The following is a 19915-nucleotide window of genomic DNA, read 5'->3' on the forward strand; positions in this document are numbered from 1 at the left end:
CTGGCGCAACTTCAACTTTGTCACTGATTCATGAACATTGTTCTCAAGAATCAGCTGATATTGACTGGAATCCACGTGACCCTTAACTTTAACAAGATTCCCAGTACCTGCACTGGACACACAGCCCCACAGCATGATGGAACCACCTCCAAATTTTACTGTAGGTAGCAAGTGATTTTTTTGGAACACTGTTTTTTTCAGCCATGCATACCGCCCCTTGTTATGTCCAAATCACTCGCTTCCTCTGCATTACAGCATCACATAGCATCTCCTTGTGGAAAGTGTGCTGTATAGTTGAATGATGCACAGAGACACTATCTGCAGCAAGATCATGTTGTAGGTCTTCGGAGCAGGTCTGTGGGTTGACTATGACTGTTCTCACCATCCTTCGCTTCACCTTATCTGAGATTTTTCTTAGCCTGCCACTTTGGGTCTTAACTAGTACTGTGCCTGTGGTCTTCCATTTCCTCACTATGTTCCTCACAGTGGAAACTGACAGCTGAAATCTCTGATAGCTTTTTGTATCCTTCCTCTAAACCATGATGTTGAACAATCTCCGTTTTCAGGTCATTTGAGAGTTGTTTAGAGGCTCCCATGTTGCCACTCATTAAAAGAGATGCAAAGAGGAGAAACATTTGCAAATGGCCACCTTAAATACCCTTTCTCATGTTTGGATTCACCTGTGTAAGTAGGTCAAGGGTCAGTGAGCTTACCAAACCAATTTCGTGTTCGAGTAATTAGTGCTAAATGTATTCAGATCAATAAAATGACAAGGGTGCCTAAATTTATGCACCTACCCAATTTTGTTTAAATAATTATTGTACACTTTCTGTAAATACTAGAAAACCTCATTTCACTTAATATTAGTGTTCATCTGCTATATGATATATTTAACTGAAATTTCTGATCCAGACAACCAATGATTTATAAAGGAAAATCATGAAAATTATCAGGGGTGCCCATACTTTTGCATACCACTGTATGCTTTCATTAAGTAGGTTCATATAAATTCTGTCTATAGATACAGTGAAACTGAATCGAAAATAAGCATCAAATTAAACCAATCATTACTGGGAAGGCACAAAACTTCCCGACTGCTTCACCTCAGGGAGCTTTGGTGGAGCTGTCTTCTGGCACACACTGACACAGATCCATTCACTCTCCAGAAAACCTCTCGGGTCCACAATAAAGTTGAAATGAAACAAGAATCAAGATGTGCTTGCAGTGTAGACTTTCAGCTTTAATTCAAGGATTTTAACAAACATATTAACCATTTAGGAATATCAGCGACTTTTACATGCAGCCCCTCAATTTTAAGTAATTGGACAAACTAAAAATAAGGATTACTGTCAATACAAATCATTATTTTTACAACTCGTTTTCTTTAGACAAGTCTGGTGATGGATAGACAAACATTTCCAAGTCAATGAATGTGTCTTGAAGTTCATTTGAATTCTTAAATAAATACAAACGGCATGGTACTGTAAATTCAGGCAGTTCTCAAAAACTGAGTGACCGTGAAAGAAGCGAGGGCAGTGAAGGAAACCACCAACACACCCGTGACAACTCTGACAAGTTACTGGGCTCTGTGACTGTGATTGGAGAAGCTGTACAGTGCATTTTTGTCTCTTGCACCACCAACTTATGCAGCCTCATGGTGAGTGGGACAGAGAAGAATTTTCATACAAGAAAACAGATCAAACCTAGGCTTGTGTCTTCTGACACACTGTAGCTGAAATTTCACATCTACAGGACATTTTAAGAAACTCCTTTGCTGTGCCTGGGTGGTAGCCGTGGACTCTCATCCGCATGCTTCATGCTGTGATCATTAGAAACAAACACGTCTCAACGGACATTAGGTCCAGCACAGGACCAACAGTTTAACGAGCAACATAATGCAGCCCCATTTGAAAACCTGGCTGTAGCTTTGTCAGTGTGGCAAAATTCTGCAATTTATGTGAAAAAATGATATTGACATACAGTGCATCTGTAAAGTATTCACAGTACCTCAGTTTTTCCACATTTTGTTATATTACAGCAGTGGTGTCCAAAATCACCCTCTCTGCCCTCAGAAAGGGCAGAAAGGGTGATTTCAGCAAATGATTTCACTGATTACATCACTTTGAGCAGGTGAGATGAGTTCTCTAGTGAAATCACCTGCTGGAGTCACTGGCTGTAAGGAAACCCTGCACCCTCTCAACCCTTTCTGGAATACTTTGGACACCACTGTGTTACAGCCTTATTCCAAAATGGATGAAATTCATTTTTTCCCTCAAAATTCTACACACAATATCCCATAATGATAATGTGAAGAAAGTTTTTGTCCTCACTAACTCACTCATCTTCAACCGCTTAGTCCAATTAAGGGTCGCGGGGGCTGGAGCCTATCCCAGTAATCATGGAGCGAGAGGCGGGGTACCACCTGGACAGGACGCCAGCACACACCTACAGACAATTTAAAGTTTCCAATCCACCTAACCTGCATGTCTCTGGATGTAGGAGGAAGCTGGAGCACCCAGAGAGAACCCACGCAAACAGGGGAAGAACATGCAAGCTCAACACAGAAAGGCCACAGGTGGGAATCGAACCCATGACCTTATCACTGAGAGGCAACACTGCTAACCACACACAAAAAAAGAAAAATTCTTTCACACTGTCATTATGGGGTGTTGTGTGTAGAAATTTGAGAAAAAAATATCATCCATTTTGGAATAAGACTGTAACATAACAAAATGTAGAAAAAATGAAGCACTGTGAATACCTTCCGGATGCACTGTAATTAACAGCACAGTGATAGCAAGACTCACATTTAAATTAAAATCAAACTGTGTTTTGCAACATAGTTCTTTGATTTTCTATTAAAATGTGGTGGTTTTTAGTTTTTTTTTCCATGGAGATGTATTTTACACACAAATCATCACTCATTCTTGACTCTTTGCAGTGTGTGCGGTGGTTTGTAATGATCTAAAATCTGAACCAAGATGAAGCAGTTGATGACCAAGAAGAGCAGTCCAGCCAGCCAGATCAGCAAGAAGGTGTTATAGCCTTCAAACTCCAGGAAATAGGCAGGGCCCAACCAAAGACCCTAGAAGTGGAGAGAAGTCATCATAATGCCTTCATTCCAAGATCAGTTTTGCATGTGATTAAAATTCTAAACATCACGTCCTGTATTTCTGCTGTGTTGCAATCAAATCACAACAAACTGATAGAATCTGCAATGACTGGAGACTGTGTCAGGAAAACCACTTAAAAGGGACAGGCCTTCATTCATAAACCTCAGCTTTCAGCATCATTTGCCTACTTTTGTTTTGAAATATTCAACATGGACATGACTGCATTCAAACAGAAATAATGTCATGGGTTTAAAAATTACATGGGGTTTGAGTTGACTTTTATGTGACTGTACAATTATGATAGGATGCCCCTTTATTTTTCTCATCAGATATAACTACTGTGAAGTTTATTTTTATTTTTAAGCAACAGATATCTGAAGTCATAAGTATCTTTGGGCAGTTTTGCTCATTCCTCTTTGCAGCACCTCTCAAGCTCCATCAGGTTGGATGGGGAGCTTCGGTGCACAACCATTTTCAGATCTCTTCAGAGATGTTCGATCGGATTCAGGTCTAGGCTCTGGCTGGACCACCAAGGGACATTCATAGAGCTGTCCTGAAGCCACTCCTTTGATATTTTGGCTGTGTACTTAGGGTCATTTTCCTGCTGAAAGATGACCCGTCATCCCAGTCTGAGGTCAAGAGCGCTCTGGAGCAGGTTTTTATCCAGGATGACTCTGTACATTGCTGCGTTCATCTTTCTCTCAATCCTGACTAGTCTCCCAATTCCTGCCACTGAAAAACATCTCCACAGCATGATGTTGACACCACCATGCTTCACTGTAGGGATGGTGCCTGGTTTCTTCCAAACATGATGCCTGGTATTCATGCCAAAGAGTTCAATCTGTGTCTCATCAGACCAGAGAATTTTGTTTCTCATGGTCAGAGAGTCCATCAGGTGCCTTTTACTAAGGACTGGCTTCCGTCTGGCCACTCTACCAGATGGGCCTGATTGGTGGATTGCTACAGAGATGGTTGTCCTTCTGGAAGGTTCTCCTCTCTGGAAGGTTCTCCTCTCTCCACAGAGGAACGCTGAAGCTCTGACAGAGTGACTATCGGGTTCTTAGTCACCTCCCTGACTAAGGCCCTTCTCTCACTATCACTCAGTTTAAACAGACGGCCAGATTCTAGGAAGTCTTGGTGGATCTGAACTTCTTCCACGTAGGGATGATGGAGGCCAATGCGCTCATTGAGACCTTCAAAGCAGCAGAAATGTTTCTGTACCCTTCCCCAGATTTGTGCATTGAGACAATCCTGTCTCGGAGGTGTACAGAGGATTCCTTTAACTTCATGTTTGGTTTGTGCTCTGACATACACTGTCAACTGTGGGACCTTATATGTAAAGAGGTGTGTGTCTTTTCAAATCATGTCCAGTCAACTGAATTTACCCCAGGTGGACTCCAATTAAACTGTAGAAACATCTCAAAGGATGATCAGTGGAAACAAGGATGCACCTGAGCTCAATTTTGAGTTTCATGGCAAACGGTGTGAATACTTATGTACGCGTGATTTCTTTGTTATTTATTATCATTATTTTTCATAAATTTGCAAAAATCTCCAAAAACGTTTTTTCACATTGTCAATATGGAGTATCGTGTGTAGAATTTTGAGGAAAAAAAATGAATTTCATCCAGTTTGGAATAAGGCTACAACATAAAAAATGTGGAAAAAGTGAAGCGCTGTGAATACTTTACAGCTGCACCGTATATAAATGAATCTAAATATACACAGAGATGAATTACCTGTCCGGCAAACCAGAGGACCAACAGTCCCAAACCCTGCTTTACTGACAGACTCAGGTAAGGGATGACCAGCGGAAGTAAACACAGGTACCACAGGAAGTACTAAAACAGCACAAAAAACACATAATTATAACTGGACATAAGGCTGAAAAGACTCCAGTGACTTGGCCTCACAATGATTCTTCAACATGTGACTGGATGCTTCAATAAATCTCTTAGGCAGCATGGTGACTTAGTGGTTAGTGCTGTTGCCTCATAGCAAGAAGGTCCTGTGAACACTGCCCACCTGGACCTTTGGACCGTTCTGTGTGGAGTTTGCATACTTGTGTGGGTTCCCTCTGGGTGCTCCAGCTTCCTCCCACTTCCAAAGACATGCAGGTTAGGTGGAATGGAAACTTTAAATTGATAGCAAGTGAGACTGTGATTGTCTATCTATATGTGGCCCTGCTGTGTTAGGCTCCAGCCCCCCATGACCCTTAACTGGAGTAAGCGTGTATAGAAAATGGATGCGTGTATGTATGCATGTTATTGTTAGAATGGCCTAAGCAGTTGGTCACCCATCTGTGTGGCCTGCATGAGGTTTGTTCCTCAAATTACACAGGGGGAGTTTTTCCTTCCTACTGTTGATGACGCTGCCTATTGAGGAAGGCTGGTAATATAAGTGCTTTGGTGCTACGGTGCATCTGCAAAGTATTCACAACACTTCATTTTTCCATATTTTGTTATCTTACAGCCTTATTCCAAAATTAATTTTTTTCCCACAAAATTCTACTCAAAACACCCCATAATGACAACATAGAAAAATCCTATGTACATAAGTATTCACACCGTTTTCTCAATACTTTGTTGATGCACCTTTGGCAGCAATTACAGCCTCAAGTCTTCTTAATACAGTCCCACAAGCCTCATGCGCCTTGAGGAGTGTCAGTGCACAGATCTCTCCAGAGAAGTTCAATCAGTGTCAGGTCTGGGCTCTGGCTGGACCACTGAAGGACATTCAGAGTTGTCCTGAAGCCACTCCTTTTTTTTTCTTGGCTGTGTGTTTCGGGTCACTGTCCTGCTGAAAGATGAACAGTCGCCTCAGTCTGAGGTCAAGAGCGCTCTGGAGCAGGTTTTCATCCAGGATGTCACATTGCAGCATTCATCTTTCCCTTAATCCTGACTAGTCTCCCAGTTCCTGCTGCTGAAAAACATCTCCACAGCATGATGCTGCCACCACCATGCTTCACTGTAGGGATAGTGTCTGGTTTCCTCCAAACATGACGCCTGGCATTCACACCAAAGAGTTCAATCTTTGTCTCATCAGACCAGGGGAGGTGATGGTCCAGTGGTTAAGGCATTGGGCTTGAGACCAGAAGATCCTTGGTTCAAATCCGAGCCTGAATGGAAAATCACTAAGGGCCCTTGGGCAAGGTCTTTAATCTCCTATTGCTCCCGGTGTGTAGTGAGCGCCTTGTATGGCAGCACCTTGACATCGGGGTGAATGTGAGGCATTATTGTAAAGTGCTTTGAACATCTGATGCAGATGGAAAAGCGCTATATAAATCCAGTCCATTTAGCATTTACCAGAGAATTTTGTTTCTCATGGTCTGAGTCCTTCAGGTGCCTTTTGGCAAACTCCAGGTGGGCTGCAATGTGCCTTTTTAAGGAGTGGCTTCCACTACCACCCCAAACATTTCTGCTGCTTTGAAGCTCCTAGTGAGCACAGTGACATGTATTGTCAACTGTGGGACCTTATACGAGGTCTATTAGAAAAGTATCCGATCTTATTATTTTTTTCAAAAACCACATGGATTTGAATCACGTGTGATTGCGTCAGACAAGCTTGAACCCTCGTGCGCATGCGTGAGTTTTTCCACGCCTGTCGGTTGCGTCATTCGCCTGTGAGCAGGCTTTGAGTGAGGAGTGGTCCAGCCCCTCGTCGGATTTTCATTGTCAGGAAATGGCGGAATGATTTGGGCTTTTTTTCCATCAGAATTTTTTCAGAAACTGTTAGAGACTGGCAGCTGGAAACCATTAGAAAAATTTATCTGGCTTTCGGTGAAAATGTTACGGGCTTGGTAGAGAATAAGGAGTGTTACTGTCACTTTAAGGACGGCTCCCAGTGGCTGTGGGGCGCGCCGCGCTCCGAAGCCGCCATCGACAGGCTGAACGACCATTTCATTTCTAAATGGATGGCTGTCTGGATCCGTGACCATCGTGTGCCATTTCTCTGGTTATCACAAGAGCTGGACATCAACCATTTTCCGGCAGATTTCACTTTTAACAAGCGATTTTGTCACGGAAAGCCGAGCGGAGGCTTCGCGCGTCACGATGGATTCGCTACTGGAGCGAGACAAAACCACCTCCGTTTTGGTCTCACAGGACGGCTTTGAGATGGCGTTCAGACAGCTGTCGGTGGTTTTTCCATCGAGTGATTATCCGAGAAATGGTGGATGTGCCTGGACATGCCAAAACATGTCCCGCGAGGCTTCATCACGGCGTTGCTGTGCGCCATGCGGCACCGCCGCGACGTGCGGAATTCCTCCGCATGTCTGTCTCAATGTGCCGAAAAAGTGCTGATGTCCCCGTCTTTTCACAATTCCTATGCTAGTCAGACGACGTCCCGGATAAAACACAGCGTCCAGTTTGGAAATGAACGGCACATTCCACTGTTACAGGAGTTTTTGTCATGGAAAGAGGAGCGGAGGCTTCGCGCGTTGCGGTGGTGCCGCATGGCGCACAGCAACGCCGTTGGGACATGCCTATCTCAGCTTTCAGTGCTTACCAGTCGAGCGAGTATAAGAGAAATTGTGGAGAGCTGGGCATGTCCCAACTGTTCCTTTGTCTCGCTTCATCAGCGAATCGGTCGTGACGCGCGAAACCTCCGCGCGGTTTTCCATGACAAAATCTCTTGTTAAAAGTGAAATCTGCCGGAAAATGTCTCATGTCCAGCTCTTGTGATAACCAGAGAAATTGCACACGACGGTCCCGGCTCCACACAGCCATCCATTTAGAAATGATGTAGTGGTTTCTGCCTCTCGATGGCGGCTCAGAGCGCGGCATGCCGTGCGCCATTGTGGGGCGTCCTTAAAGCTGTAGTAACACTCTTTATTCTCTGTGAAGCCCGTAAAATTTTCACCGAAAGCCAGATAAATTTTTCGAATGGTTTCCAGCTGCTTGTCTCTAACAGTTTCTGAAAAAATTCTGATGGAAAAAAAGCCCAAATCATTGTGCCATTTCCTCGCAATGAAACAACGACGAGAGGGGTGGACCACTCCTCCCACAAGGCGTGTTCACAGGCGAATGACGCAACCGACAGGCGTGGAAAAACTCATGCATGCGCACAAAGGTTCAAGCTTGGCTGACGTAAAAACATATGAATCAAATCCATATAGTTTTTGAAAAAAAATAATAAGGTCGGATAATTTCTAATAGACCTCGTATATATATATATATATATATATATATATGTATGTGTGTGTGTGTGTGTGTGTGTTCAGAATATGTTCATATGTGTTCAGAATAATAGTAGTGCTATGTGACTAAAAAGATTAATCCAGGTTTTGAGTATATTTCTTATTGTTACATGGGAAACAAGGTACCAGTAGATTCAGTAGATTCTCACAAATCCAACAAGACCAAGCATTCATGATATGCACACTCTTAAGGCTATGAAATTGGGCTATTAGTAAAAAAAAGTAGAAAAGGGGGTGTTGACAATAATAGTATCATCTGCTGTTGATGCTACAAACTCAAAACTATTATGTTCAAACTGCTTTTTTAGCAATCCTGTGAATCACCAAACTAGTATTTAGTTGTATAACCACAGTTTTTCATGATTTCTTCACATCTGCGAGGCATTAATTTTGTTGGTTTGGAACCAAGATTTTGCTCGTTTACTAGTGTGCTTGAGGTCATTGTCTTGTTGAAACACCCATTTCAAGGGCATGTCCTCTTCAGCATAAGGCAACATGACCTCTTCAAGTATTTTGACATATCCAAACTGATCCATGATACCTGGTATGCGATATATAGGCCCAACACCATAGTAGGAGAAACATGCCCATATCATGATGCTTGCACCACCATGCTTCACTGTCTTCACTGTGAACTGTGGCTTGAATTCAGAGTTTGGGGGTCGTCTCACAAACTGTCTGCGGCCCTTGGACCCAAAAAGAACAATTTTACTCTCATCAGTCCACAAAATATTCCTCCATTTCTCTTTAGGCTAGTTGATGTGTTCTTTGGCAAATTGTAACCTCTTCTGCACGTCTTTTATTTAACAAAGGGACTTTGCGGGGGATTCTTGCAAATAAATTAGCTTCACACAGGCGTCTTCTAACTGTCACAGCACGTACAGGTGACTCCAGACTGTCTCTGATCATCCTGGAGCTGATCAATGGGTGAGCTGTTGCCATTCTGGTTATTCTTCTATCCATTTTGATGGTTGTTTTCCGTTTTCTTCCACGCATCTCTGTTTTTTTTTTTTTTTGTCCATTTTAAAGCATTGGAGATCATTGTAAATGAACAGCCTATAATTTTTTGCACCTGCATATAAGTTTTCCCCTCTCCAATCAACTTTTTACTCAAACTAAGCTGTTCTTCTGAACAATGTCTTGAACGTCCCATTTTCCTCAGGCTTTCAAACAGAAAAGCATGTTCAACAGGTGCTGGGTTCATCCATGAATAGGGGACACCTGATTCACACCTGTTTGTTCCACAAAATTGACGAACTCACTGACTGAATGCCACACTACTATTATTGTGAACACCCCCTTTTCTACATTTTTTTTACTAATAACCAATTTCATAGCCTTAAGAGTGTGCATATCATGAATGCTTGGTCTTGTTGGATTTCTGAGAATCTACTGAATCTACTGGTACTTTGTTTCCCATGTAACAATACGAAATATACTCAAAACCTGGATTAATCTTTTAGTCACATAGCACTACTATTATTCTGAACACTACTGTACACACACACACACACATATATATATATATATATATATATACACACACACACACACACACACGTTTGTCCACAGTGTCACTAGGGGGTATTGTGTGTAGATGTCTGAGGAAAAAAAATTATTTAATCTATTTTGGAATAAGGCTGTAAATAAGAAAATGTGGAAAAGGCGAAGCGCTGTGAATACTTTCCGGAAGTACTGTACATAGGTTGTGATTTGGTGCTATATCAGTAACACTGATTGTAATGTTAGCCCTTATTTCATACAATTTGTATTTGTTCAGGTTCTATTTGATAAAATGCTATATCCCTTTCGTTTTCAGAACTAAAGATCGACCTGCTGCTTTTGATAGGTTGTAATATTGAAAACCTTAGCTGATGTTAAATACCAACAAAATACAGCATTGCCACACATGGACCATCTGGTAGTGGTGATGTGTGTACCTGTGAAGTGCAGACTTTGTTGAAGGAGACAAAGATGGCAGTGTGCAGGAAGCAGCAGAAAGCAAGGTCAGGGTGAAAGGCCCATGATATGACCAACAGCAGGAAGAGTTGCGGCAGAAAGGCTGCCAGGCCAAGCAACAGGTTCCACCTACTGCCTGTACCAAAAAGAAGAAAGAACACCTAAGTCAGGTTTTTGGTGCACTGCATATGTTATTTTAAATGAAAGTGATGTCTGAACTTCAAAAGATATACTGGGGCCATGATGATTGTCCATGGATGCTGCATTGTCCAAAGCTGAAATCCATGGTACTATCACAGTGACTACTACTCATCTGTTTACTTCCAGGTGTTGATACGAGTATGGTTAGATTTTTACAGTCATGCCAAGAGGATGCCATGTACGATAGAAAAAAGTAGACGCTCATTCAAGTCGGCTATGAGCAGTCATGAGCACGAGCAATGTAATAATATAATATAACCTGGAAGCACTCAGAAAGTGCAAACCTCCGCCAAGGCCATGGGGTCACTGATGCCATAACATCTACACGCCGTGGAATCATTGAACCTAAAAAAGTCTAACAATGATGTTTGCTCAGTAGTAAAATAGTTTCATCTGCTGTGACTGGATAGCATGTATCCTTAGCGCTTGGCATCACAGTTTATTGCAACTTGCACCTTTCCCAGAAGCTACTGTCATCTGAGTACTGATATTGATATTGCATGTGCTTATAGACAAAAACAAATAAGAGACAAAATTCAATTTATTATTCAACTAAACTGCAAATATATGAATTTTTTAACATTTATGAAACACTTCTCTAAACAAGGCCATAGGGTCACTGACCCTAAAGAGAGTCCCTCCTTGGCACAGTGATCTATTTCTTTTTGTCTCTTTCTCTAAAATTGTATATAATAATCATTAGATTATTAATATATAAACAAAAATAAATTTAAGAAATATTACAATCTGAAAACAAATGCACCCGAACGTGATGACAGCTGCAACTGCTTAATGCTAACTTTTAACATTGAAAATGCCATAGACATCCGGATCCGGATCACCACTAAAATTTAATCACTTGTTCCTCTTGTCATTTCCAACCACTCCACAAAATTTCATCAAAATCCATTCAAAACGTTTTGAGTTTTCCTGCTGACAAACAGACAGACAAACAAATGCGACCGAAAACATAACCTCCTTGGCGGCGGTAACAAGAGTGTTCCATGAGTTTCAATGAGCTGACAGAAGTTCCCCACGAATATCCAAAAGCAAAACTGTCTATGATTGAAGAAAGAGCAGCTGTGCAGGGTCAACATTCATCTGTTCAAAGAGCTTCTGTAGCCAAATTCACGTATCACTCACTCAACTCAAGTCCAGATCACATTCTATTTGTGTGGATCTTGGATCAGATTACATACAACCCTAATTCCAATGAAGTTGGGATGTTGTGTAAAACGTAAATATAAACAGAATACAATGATTTGCAAATCATCTTCAACCTATATTCAATTGAATACACCACAAAGACAAGATATTTAATGTTAAACTGATAAACTTTATTGTATTTGTGCAAATATTTGCTCATTTTGAAATGGACGTGTTTTGAAATTTGAAGTGTTGTTAGAAGGAAAGGTGATGTAACACAGTGGTAAACATACCACTGTCCCAGCTTTTTTGAAACGTGTTGCAGGCATCCATTTCAAAATGAGCAAATATTTTAAATATAAAGTTTATCAGTTTGAACATTAAATATCTTGTCTTTGTGGTTTATTCAACTGAATATAGGTTGAAGAGGATTTGCAAATCATTATATTCTGTTTTTATTTACATTTTATACAATGTTCCAACTTCCTTTGGAATTAGGGTTGTATTTTTGCTACAATAATGGCCCCATACATAATGGAGGCTTAATGTGAGTGTGCTCAAGTGAGAAGATGATGAAAAAACAGAAACTGTGTGCTCAAGGAGCATGCAGTTTGGCAAACTGTTTTCCCTGCATGGCTGAAAGACAACATTTTAATTTTCACAACAACGTTTCCTGAAGTTGAGTTTAAAAAGTGTCAAACACAATCCAATGTTAGATGGCCCATTGCTGTTCTTTAATAGCGACTGTTCATTAATAAACACATTGCGCAGCATTGTTTTGTGTGTGTGTTTTATTTTCTTTTAGAAATGAATCGATAAACAACTAGGTTCAGGCAGCATTTCTCAGCCAGGTGAAACTTCCACAGCAGTACCGGTGTTGCCGACCGAACGGTCCCCTCTAAATATTGGCCCACTACCCCTTCACTGCGCATGCGTCATTTCAGAGTGTCGGCAGTAATTCACAGATTAACGCCTTGTTTACGCTTGTAACTGCACTCCAGTCATTATCTATCCCAGTGACAGATATCTGAAGCTTTTGTACAACAATCATTTCCACATAAATTCGGCATTATTTCATAATAAAAGACGGGAGAGCGATCAGAGCGCCACAGCAGCACTTCTGAGACCAACTCTCTGAGTCTGACTCTCTACACCCAAAGCGATCAAAGGGAATAATGTCATTATTAACATCAAATGAGAAAATAAAACCTCTTAAATCATTCTGAAGTCAGTTTTAAGCAGAAATGAGGCACTCCAAAATGATGCTTATACAGTGAAGGCAGGGCGAACTGATTTTTAGGGAGGACTATTCAGTCGGAACCGGCACATACAGCAAGGAAAACATGGACATTAGGTGTCCATTACATGTTTAACTGATCTAACGTTCACTAAATGTTATATGAGGGTGATTCTTTAACTACGGGCACTATTGGCCTTGTAAATGTAATTTCTACCACACCATTGCCTTACAATATAAAGCGCCTTGGGGCAACTGTTTGTTGTGATTTGGCGCTATATACGTGCTCTGATGTCACTGTTCATCTCCAAAGAAACTACCCAAACAATCTTTCATACAAACTATTTAAAGGAACATTACAGTGTTGTGGTGGAAATTACGGCAATAGTGTGGGACAACTACATTTAGTTTAAAAAAATCACAACAGTTGTATGACATTGAATACCCAATTATGTTTTGATTATTTGACTGATATTTTATTCAGAGATATTTTAAAACATTAGAAAAAATGTTTCTTTACCATTCATTTTTATCATTGAAGATCAAAAGTCTGGGTGTGGGACAAGCACAAAACGGCAATATTTGCATATAATGATGCTGAAAAAAGGTGAAAAAGTCATCATAGACTACTAGAACAAATTTCTTAACACACTTTCATTGTAAAGATAACTATAAAAGTGTGAAATTTCCCCTTTTTTCTGTTTTTCATACAATATGATCAAAGGACATAATAAGTGCCCATAGTCTAAGAATCACCCATGAATTTTGTTCAGAGCCCATCCAAACACTGGTGAAAAAATAAAATATCTGTGTATAAACTGTGTGCACTGATTGCAAAACTGTAAGAAAACATAAGACTATGACACAACTCTTGATTTAGTCTGCTCCGTATTACTGTACTTGAGTTTAAAAACACAAATTCTGTATTTTTGCATCACATATGTGCAAATTTGTGCAGGACACAGTCGTGGTAATGGATGGATGATGGATACCTGCAGTGAGGTAGAGCATGTAGAAGTACGGAGAGAAGTTGTGTTTGACATCTCTCCTGGTCAGATGGTAGAAGTACGTCTCATGAAGGAACTCCCAACCATACCTGACAACAGAGCAGTTGTGTGATTTTAGCATTTTCATTCAAAGTTTGAACTAGAACTTCATTCATTACAGTTTATGCATCTACAAAGACCAGTCCAGGAGGAGTTATTTAAATGACAGTTTTAGCAAGACAAAAGTTTATCAACTCTTCCTGCACAAACTCAGATCCAAAGGCCAACTGTCCACAAAAATTCTTTAAGATCCATTCACCACTTTTACGATAACTTGCCTTCAGACAAAAAAGAAAGACAGCAGTGACACAACTGCAACATCCTCACAAAGGTGGTGGACTTAAAAACAAAACAAAATCAAACAATAAATAAATAAATAATAATAATAATTAAAAAAAAAAAATCGATGTTCGTAAAATGTGGTTACACCACATTTTTGCAGACACACCAACATATATACACACACACACACACACACACACACACGCGTGTGTGTGTTTGTTGGTAGACAGATTAATCTCACATGTGATAAAACAGTGCTGCGAGCACACAGAAAACACCTCCAGCCACAATTGCAAACTGCAGTAACTCTCTGTTGAGGAAGCTTCCGATAAACCCAATGAACGTCCTCCAACTCCATCCATGTGTCTCCTTTGTTCTGGTCTGTGCTGTGCGCAAGGTAAGAGCGATGGGCAAAGCATATGTAATGGGGTAGATCTTCATATGGACTGACAGGCCGTAGAGCACAGCTGCCCCAATCAGACGCCGGCCTACATAAAAACAAGAGCACAGTTAGGTTAAGGAAGAAGAGGGGGTGGACTATCAGCCCAGCAGAGTGTAGGCCACAAATGGGACTATTGCTCCCCCAAAATTAACCTTCTTAGTTAAACCTTTTGGCACCCTTGATAAAAGGATACCAGGTTTCTTAAATTTAGTTTCCTAATCTGGTCAGGTTCCAAGATAAAGGAACCCAAAAAACCTCTGCCTCAGTCCCCATGTTGGACACTGGCCCATAAAAATGGAGTGACATCTCAGGTTCTTCCCCACAAGCTGCAGATGTACTGACCTGTTGGAGTCTCATTGCCATTCTATGTCTGTTGAAATGGTTGTGACCTATGAGAGTCCCAACCACTGTACTTATTATACTTCTAGGCCAGCTAGCTCCCCGGAAAACCTTAGGTTTAGTCTTTCCACGAGCTGTCTTGCCTGCCTGCAGTCATTCAAGCGCTGCCATCATTTGGGGTGCTGCTTCCTGTTCCAGTTCTGGAGGGCGGTCTTCTGCACAGCAGTTAACACCACTACAACAGGATCTGGACCCACAAATTTAGTTGAGCTCCCCGACTTTGCGAGCTGGTCCACTCTTTCATTACCTGGAATACTTGTATGACCAGGTACCCGCACTACAACTACATCATTAATGTCTCCCAGAGTGTTAAGTGCCTGGGCACACTCCCACACCAAAGCTGGTGAGTAGAATGGCTCTTTAACGGCTCTTATACACGCCTGACTATGTGAGTAAATAAAAACTCTTTTACCCCTAGAACTGAGGCTAATCAGGAGCGCCACACACTTAATGACAGCAAACACCTCAGCCTGAAAGATGGTGGTGCATCTGCCCAGTGCAAAGCTCTTTTCCCGTGTCAGACGCATGTGCAGTGAAGGCAGGGCGGACCCATTTTTAGGGGGGACTGTTCGGTCAGCTTTCCCCCTGACAGTACAGTTAAAAATAGTTACTATGCATTATGTCAACCTTTACAGTATTGAGTGCTTTGTCGTGTGTTGTATGATGATGTGACAGCAGGTGGCACCAATGCATGCTCCCAGCCTTCACCTGATCATTGTTGTCCAGAAATAACAATTTCATTTTATCCTTCTTAAATTATTTACAACAAAATAAATTCAAATATCACCGTGGACACCTTGCAAATGAATGTCTTGTTGTGACAGAAACTTTCAGCCTAACAGAACAGTGTATTCCCTCAAAACATGGCATGATAGCATCTGAATACAAGTATTTTTAAATTTTAAATTCTTTAAATTAGCTAGGTCAGCTTTAAATCAGAGCACACAAATGCACACCCTTACACTCCATGCAGAGGACTGTCCCGAGCACCAGAGCAGCCATGATTGATTCAGCATTCCCTCGGCTTGACACTCCAATCGGGAGAGGGTTAAGGAGCCACAAAGAACAAACTTGACGTGCAGTCTGAGGACAAACCCAGAAAACACAGCTTCATGTCTTTTCTCCCTTATATTTCAAACAAGGCAAAATAAATTGAGAATATTGGTGCAATCTAGCTGCAAACACACCTCTGAGCTTAAGCGTCGCTGCTGGAGGATATGATAGATGATCAGTCCTGAAAGTACATCACACACGATGAAGAGGATCTTCCCAAACACCACATGGATGTAGACGTTGGGGGTGAGCATCCAGGCTAACAGAGGAGTGTAGCGGTAGGTTGATCTGTTGTATGGAGACTGTCCCTGTAGAAATGTTTGCCACATCAATTAAAAGAATTTATCAGAAAGAAACAGTACAAACAATGCAATGTGTTTGTTATTTGAGGGTTTGAATAAAGTTGTATTTCAGGAAGTCAGGTGTGTGCACTGTGATATGGTAGTATTTCTTTATGATCCATGATATCATTAATTAATTCATTTTAATGGCGTCAATTGAGACATGGGCTTACATACACCAAAAACCTTCTAACTCAATTTTCCACACGCTACCGACACAAATCATTCTACCATTGTTTCAACACAGTCTAATTTACGGCCATAATTTTTAACCAAAGTAAAGATTATGAGACAGGTTTACTGCAAGCACCATTTAGTGCATCAGATTTCAAAATGCCCTGAACAGTGTTAGTAAGTAGTAGTGTCAAGTAGTTTTGTTTTTTTTTGCCCTCCTGTGGTTGTTTGGTTGTTTGAGGTCCATAACACTGGTCAACAAAAATTTTTTTTTTTTCCTTGCATGGACTTTGAGAATTGACTCAGGGTTATTTGGGGGTGCTGAATCTGAATCTGAGCTCTATCACATCACATTTTTTGGGGAATCTGCATGTTTCACATTGATGGATTATGGAAATGTTGCTTATTCACTCACGAGTTTGATGCCACTAATCATGCACAAAAGCAGCTTCAAAAGCATAGTTTTAAACCAGGTTCATGAAATGTGAACAAGTGCAGTAATATCGTTTATGGTGCCGAAGGGGTGTGCGAGACTGCAGCTTTTGCTTCAATGCTCAAAAAGAGAAATATGTTTTCATATCTCAAAAATGTGATGTGGTCGGCAAAAACTAACACCATATTCGGATTCAGCGCCCCCAAATTACCCAAAATCCGCTGAAAAACTCCATGCAAGAAAAATCATGTTGACCAGTGTTATCAGTTCAGCATCAACAAATCACCAGCAGGTGTCAGACTCTTTTGTGTGATGTTACAGAACAGAGGCAAAACAAAATTGTTTTGGGATTTATCTAGTGCACCAAAGGTAATCACACAATAATCACTTCATGTTCATTATGTGCTGTATTAATTTGGTGAGCTGAAAGATGATATTTGGGTCATTCCATGTGAAATCATCAGATTTTCCAAAATCTTCCTAGGTCACCTACTCGGATTCTCATGTTTTTTTTTTCTTTTTACAAGTACCACATATGTCTGATGAACACATGCAAAATATTTCTGCTTAATTCCAAGTAGTTTTTTAGAAATAAGTTTTTTAATCAGGGTACTTACCATCCTATTTTACACACGCGAATGCATTTTGAGCTTTCTTTCATTTTTAAAAGGCATTATCTCAGATAAAAATGCAGGTATAAAGCTCAAATTTGTAATACATTCTATTTGGGCACCTCAGATACAGTAGTAAATTTCAAAAATGGGATACAGAGCTAATTTTTCATTCTGTAGCATCACAAAAATGGCAGTTTGTCCATTCTCGCAAAAAATTACAAAATTTCAAAGAGCAGTACTAAAGAAGGGGTTTAATGGATAATCTTCACATTGTAGAATGCACATATCTGGGGTACTAGTGATATGTGTGTAAAACATTGTGGTCATAACTTGAAGGGTGTTTGAATTATTGACTGAGAATGTCATTGATTGAGAATGTCAAAAATAGGCCCCCAGTCTCTTTATGATTTGACCATGTGGGCAAGTGCTCAGCCACTTCATATTTTTTTTTTTTTTTTTGTGGAGAGCATATTGATATACCAACTTTATGTCAATTTTTTTTATCTAGCTCAAATGTCTTCATAGCGCAAAAAAAATTGCAAAGTAGGGTACCGTAACATGGCGCGAACCAATTTTGAACCTGTATTTGCATATTCAGAAAGCAATATATCAGGTCTGAATGGAAGCATAAAGCTCATTTGGTATTTACAATATTTGCCACCCCAAAATAATGGATCAATTTTGTAAGACAGATTACTGAGCTTAGTTTTTCTTTCATGGCATCATAAAATTTGCAATTCAGTCATCGACGCAATTTTGTTACAAAGTTTTGAAGCGCTGTACTCCAAGAGTAAACTGAGTGATCATTTTGATATTTCAGAATTTGCTTTCTCTAAGTAAAATATATTTATGCATAACAACTGCATAAGCTGTAATAAAACAAAGCAAAAGGAGACGACCCAGGACACACTGGAGAGATATTTCCCAGCTGGCTTGGGAATGCCTTGGGATCCCCTGGAGAAGACCGCAACCCAGACCTGGATAAGCGGCTGAAAATGAATGAATGAATAGTTTTGACTGTGATGGATGCTTGGCCTCCAAAGTAAAGTTTTCCACTGGATTGTATGACGTATGTTGTTACCCCATAACTTGACAACGATGCACATCATAACACGTGTCTCCTCCGTTACCTTGGTAACGAAACGTGCTGCATCCGTGAACACATGGTAGTCAATATCAGTGTACTTCACCACCATCGTCCGGTCCTGGAAGTCTCCATATGCGACCAAAGCCAACCGGACAACCAAAGAAGCCGCGAAAAGGAAACGATTTTCCGTAAACACTGACTTAAACCTCTCCATCGAGAAAGGTCCTTATGAGCTGGAACACACAGTCCGTCATAAATTACAGCATTTATCCCAAACAGAGAAACCTGTTTTTCTTCTTCTTTCGGGTTTTATGGCGGTTGGGAAAAGAAAATATAAAAGTGCATTACCGCCTGAAGTTAGATTTTAATTGATAAGATTCGAAACATGTCAACAAGGAAGTCGTCCGGAAGTTGTTTTTTCCGACTCCTCTTTTTCTTTTTATTCGTTTGCGTCTTCGAGGTTATATTGGAATGATTACTGCCACCTCCTGGACTGGAGGATGACGCGTTCTAAGCTGTGAGCGCCTGTACACTCTGAGAAGTTGCAGAACATACATTTTTCACTTGAATTAAATATTCACAAACATGGAAAACGGAATTTGAAGACATGTGTGGGGGAAAAAACTAATAGCTTGTAGAGGAACTCTGAACTTGTACATTGTCATTTTCAGTGGTAGAAAATATTCTCACATGCACAAGAAAAATATTCACAAATGTGTAGATTGACACTTACAAAAATACAATGACAACTGCAAACATGTAATCCAGCATTTATTTGTATTTTTTATTGAGATAAATTCCCAGTACAACTGCGCCTTAATGTTTACAACCTCTGCAGTTGCTTCTGTCAACTTTAAATCAGTGCACTTTGACTCCAAAGACCTGCAGAGGCATGGAGGTGGTTCATAAAGACTTCTTCTTTGTCTTTCGGCTGTTCCCGTTAGGGGTGGCCACAGCAGATCAATCGTTTCCATCTCACCCTGTCCTCTGTATCTTCCTCTGTCACACCAACCACCTGCATGTCCTCCCTCAGCACATCCATGAACCTCCTCTTTGGCCTCCCTTTTCTCCTGCCTGGTGGCTCCAGCCTCAGCATCCTTCTCCCTATATACCCTGGGTCCCTCCTCTGCACATGTCCAAACCATCTCAGTCTCACCTCTCTGACTTTGTCTCCAAACCGTCCCACCTGAG

At 40.9% G+C, this 19915-nt stretch overlaps 1 protein-coding gene across 1 annotated transcript; it reads right to left on the reverse strand.

The window, feature by feature from the left end:
- Nucleotides 1–2867: 2867 nt before the first annotated feature.
- Nucleotides 2868–19140, reverse strand: pigm (phosphatidylinositol glycan anchor biosynthesis, class M). Its single transcript, XM_034171657.1, has 8 exons — nt 18768–19140; nt 16210–16383; nt 15985–16105; nt 14423–14669; nt 13846–13949; nt 10251–10405; nt 4853–4954; nt 2868–3085 (listed from the first exon to the last, which is right to left on the reverse strand). Exons 1-8 carry the CDS (start codon nt 18936–18938, stop codon nt 2918–2920), a joined length of 1242 nt encoding a protein of 413 aa, XP_034027548.1. The 5' UTR covers nt 18939–19140; the 3' UTR covers nt 2868–2917.
- Between the last annotated feature and the right edge of the window lie 775 nt (nt 19141–19915).

The sequence above is a fragment of the Thalassophryne amazonica genome, chromosome 1 (assembly GCF_902500255.1).
Source record: "Thalassophryne amazonica chromosome 1, fThaAma1.1, whole genome shotgun sequence".
NCBI classification, from domain to species: domain Eukaryota; kingdom Metazoa; phylum Chordata; class Actinopteri; order Batrachoidiformes; family Batrachoididae; genus Thalassophryne; species Thalassophryne amazonica.

Excerpts from the sequence above, each read along its gene's own strand:
- pigm (XM_034171657.1), bottom strand. The coding sequence starts at position 18,938 with ATGGAGAGGTTTAAGTCAGTGTTTACGGAAAATCGTTTCCTTTTCGCG. Across the intron at positions 16,384-18,767 it reads CAGCACGTTTCGTTACCAAG|GGACAGTCTCCATACAACAG; the intron begins GTAACGGAGGAG and ends ACATTTCTACAG. Across the intron at positions 3,086-4,852 it reads TCCTCTGGTTTGCCGGACAG|GGTCTTTGGTTGGGCCCTGC; the intron begins GTAATTCATCTC and ends CTCCACTTCTAG.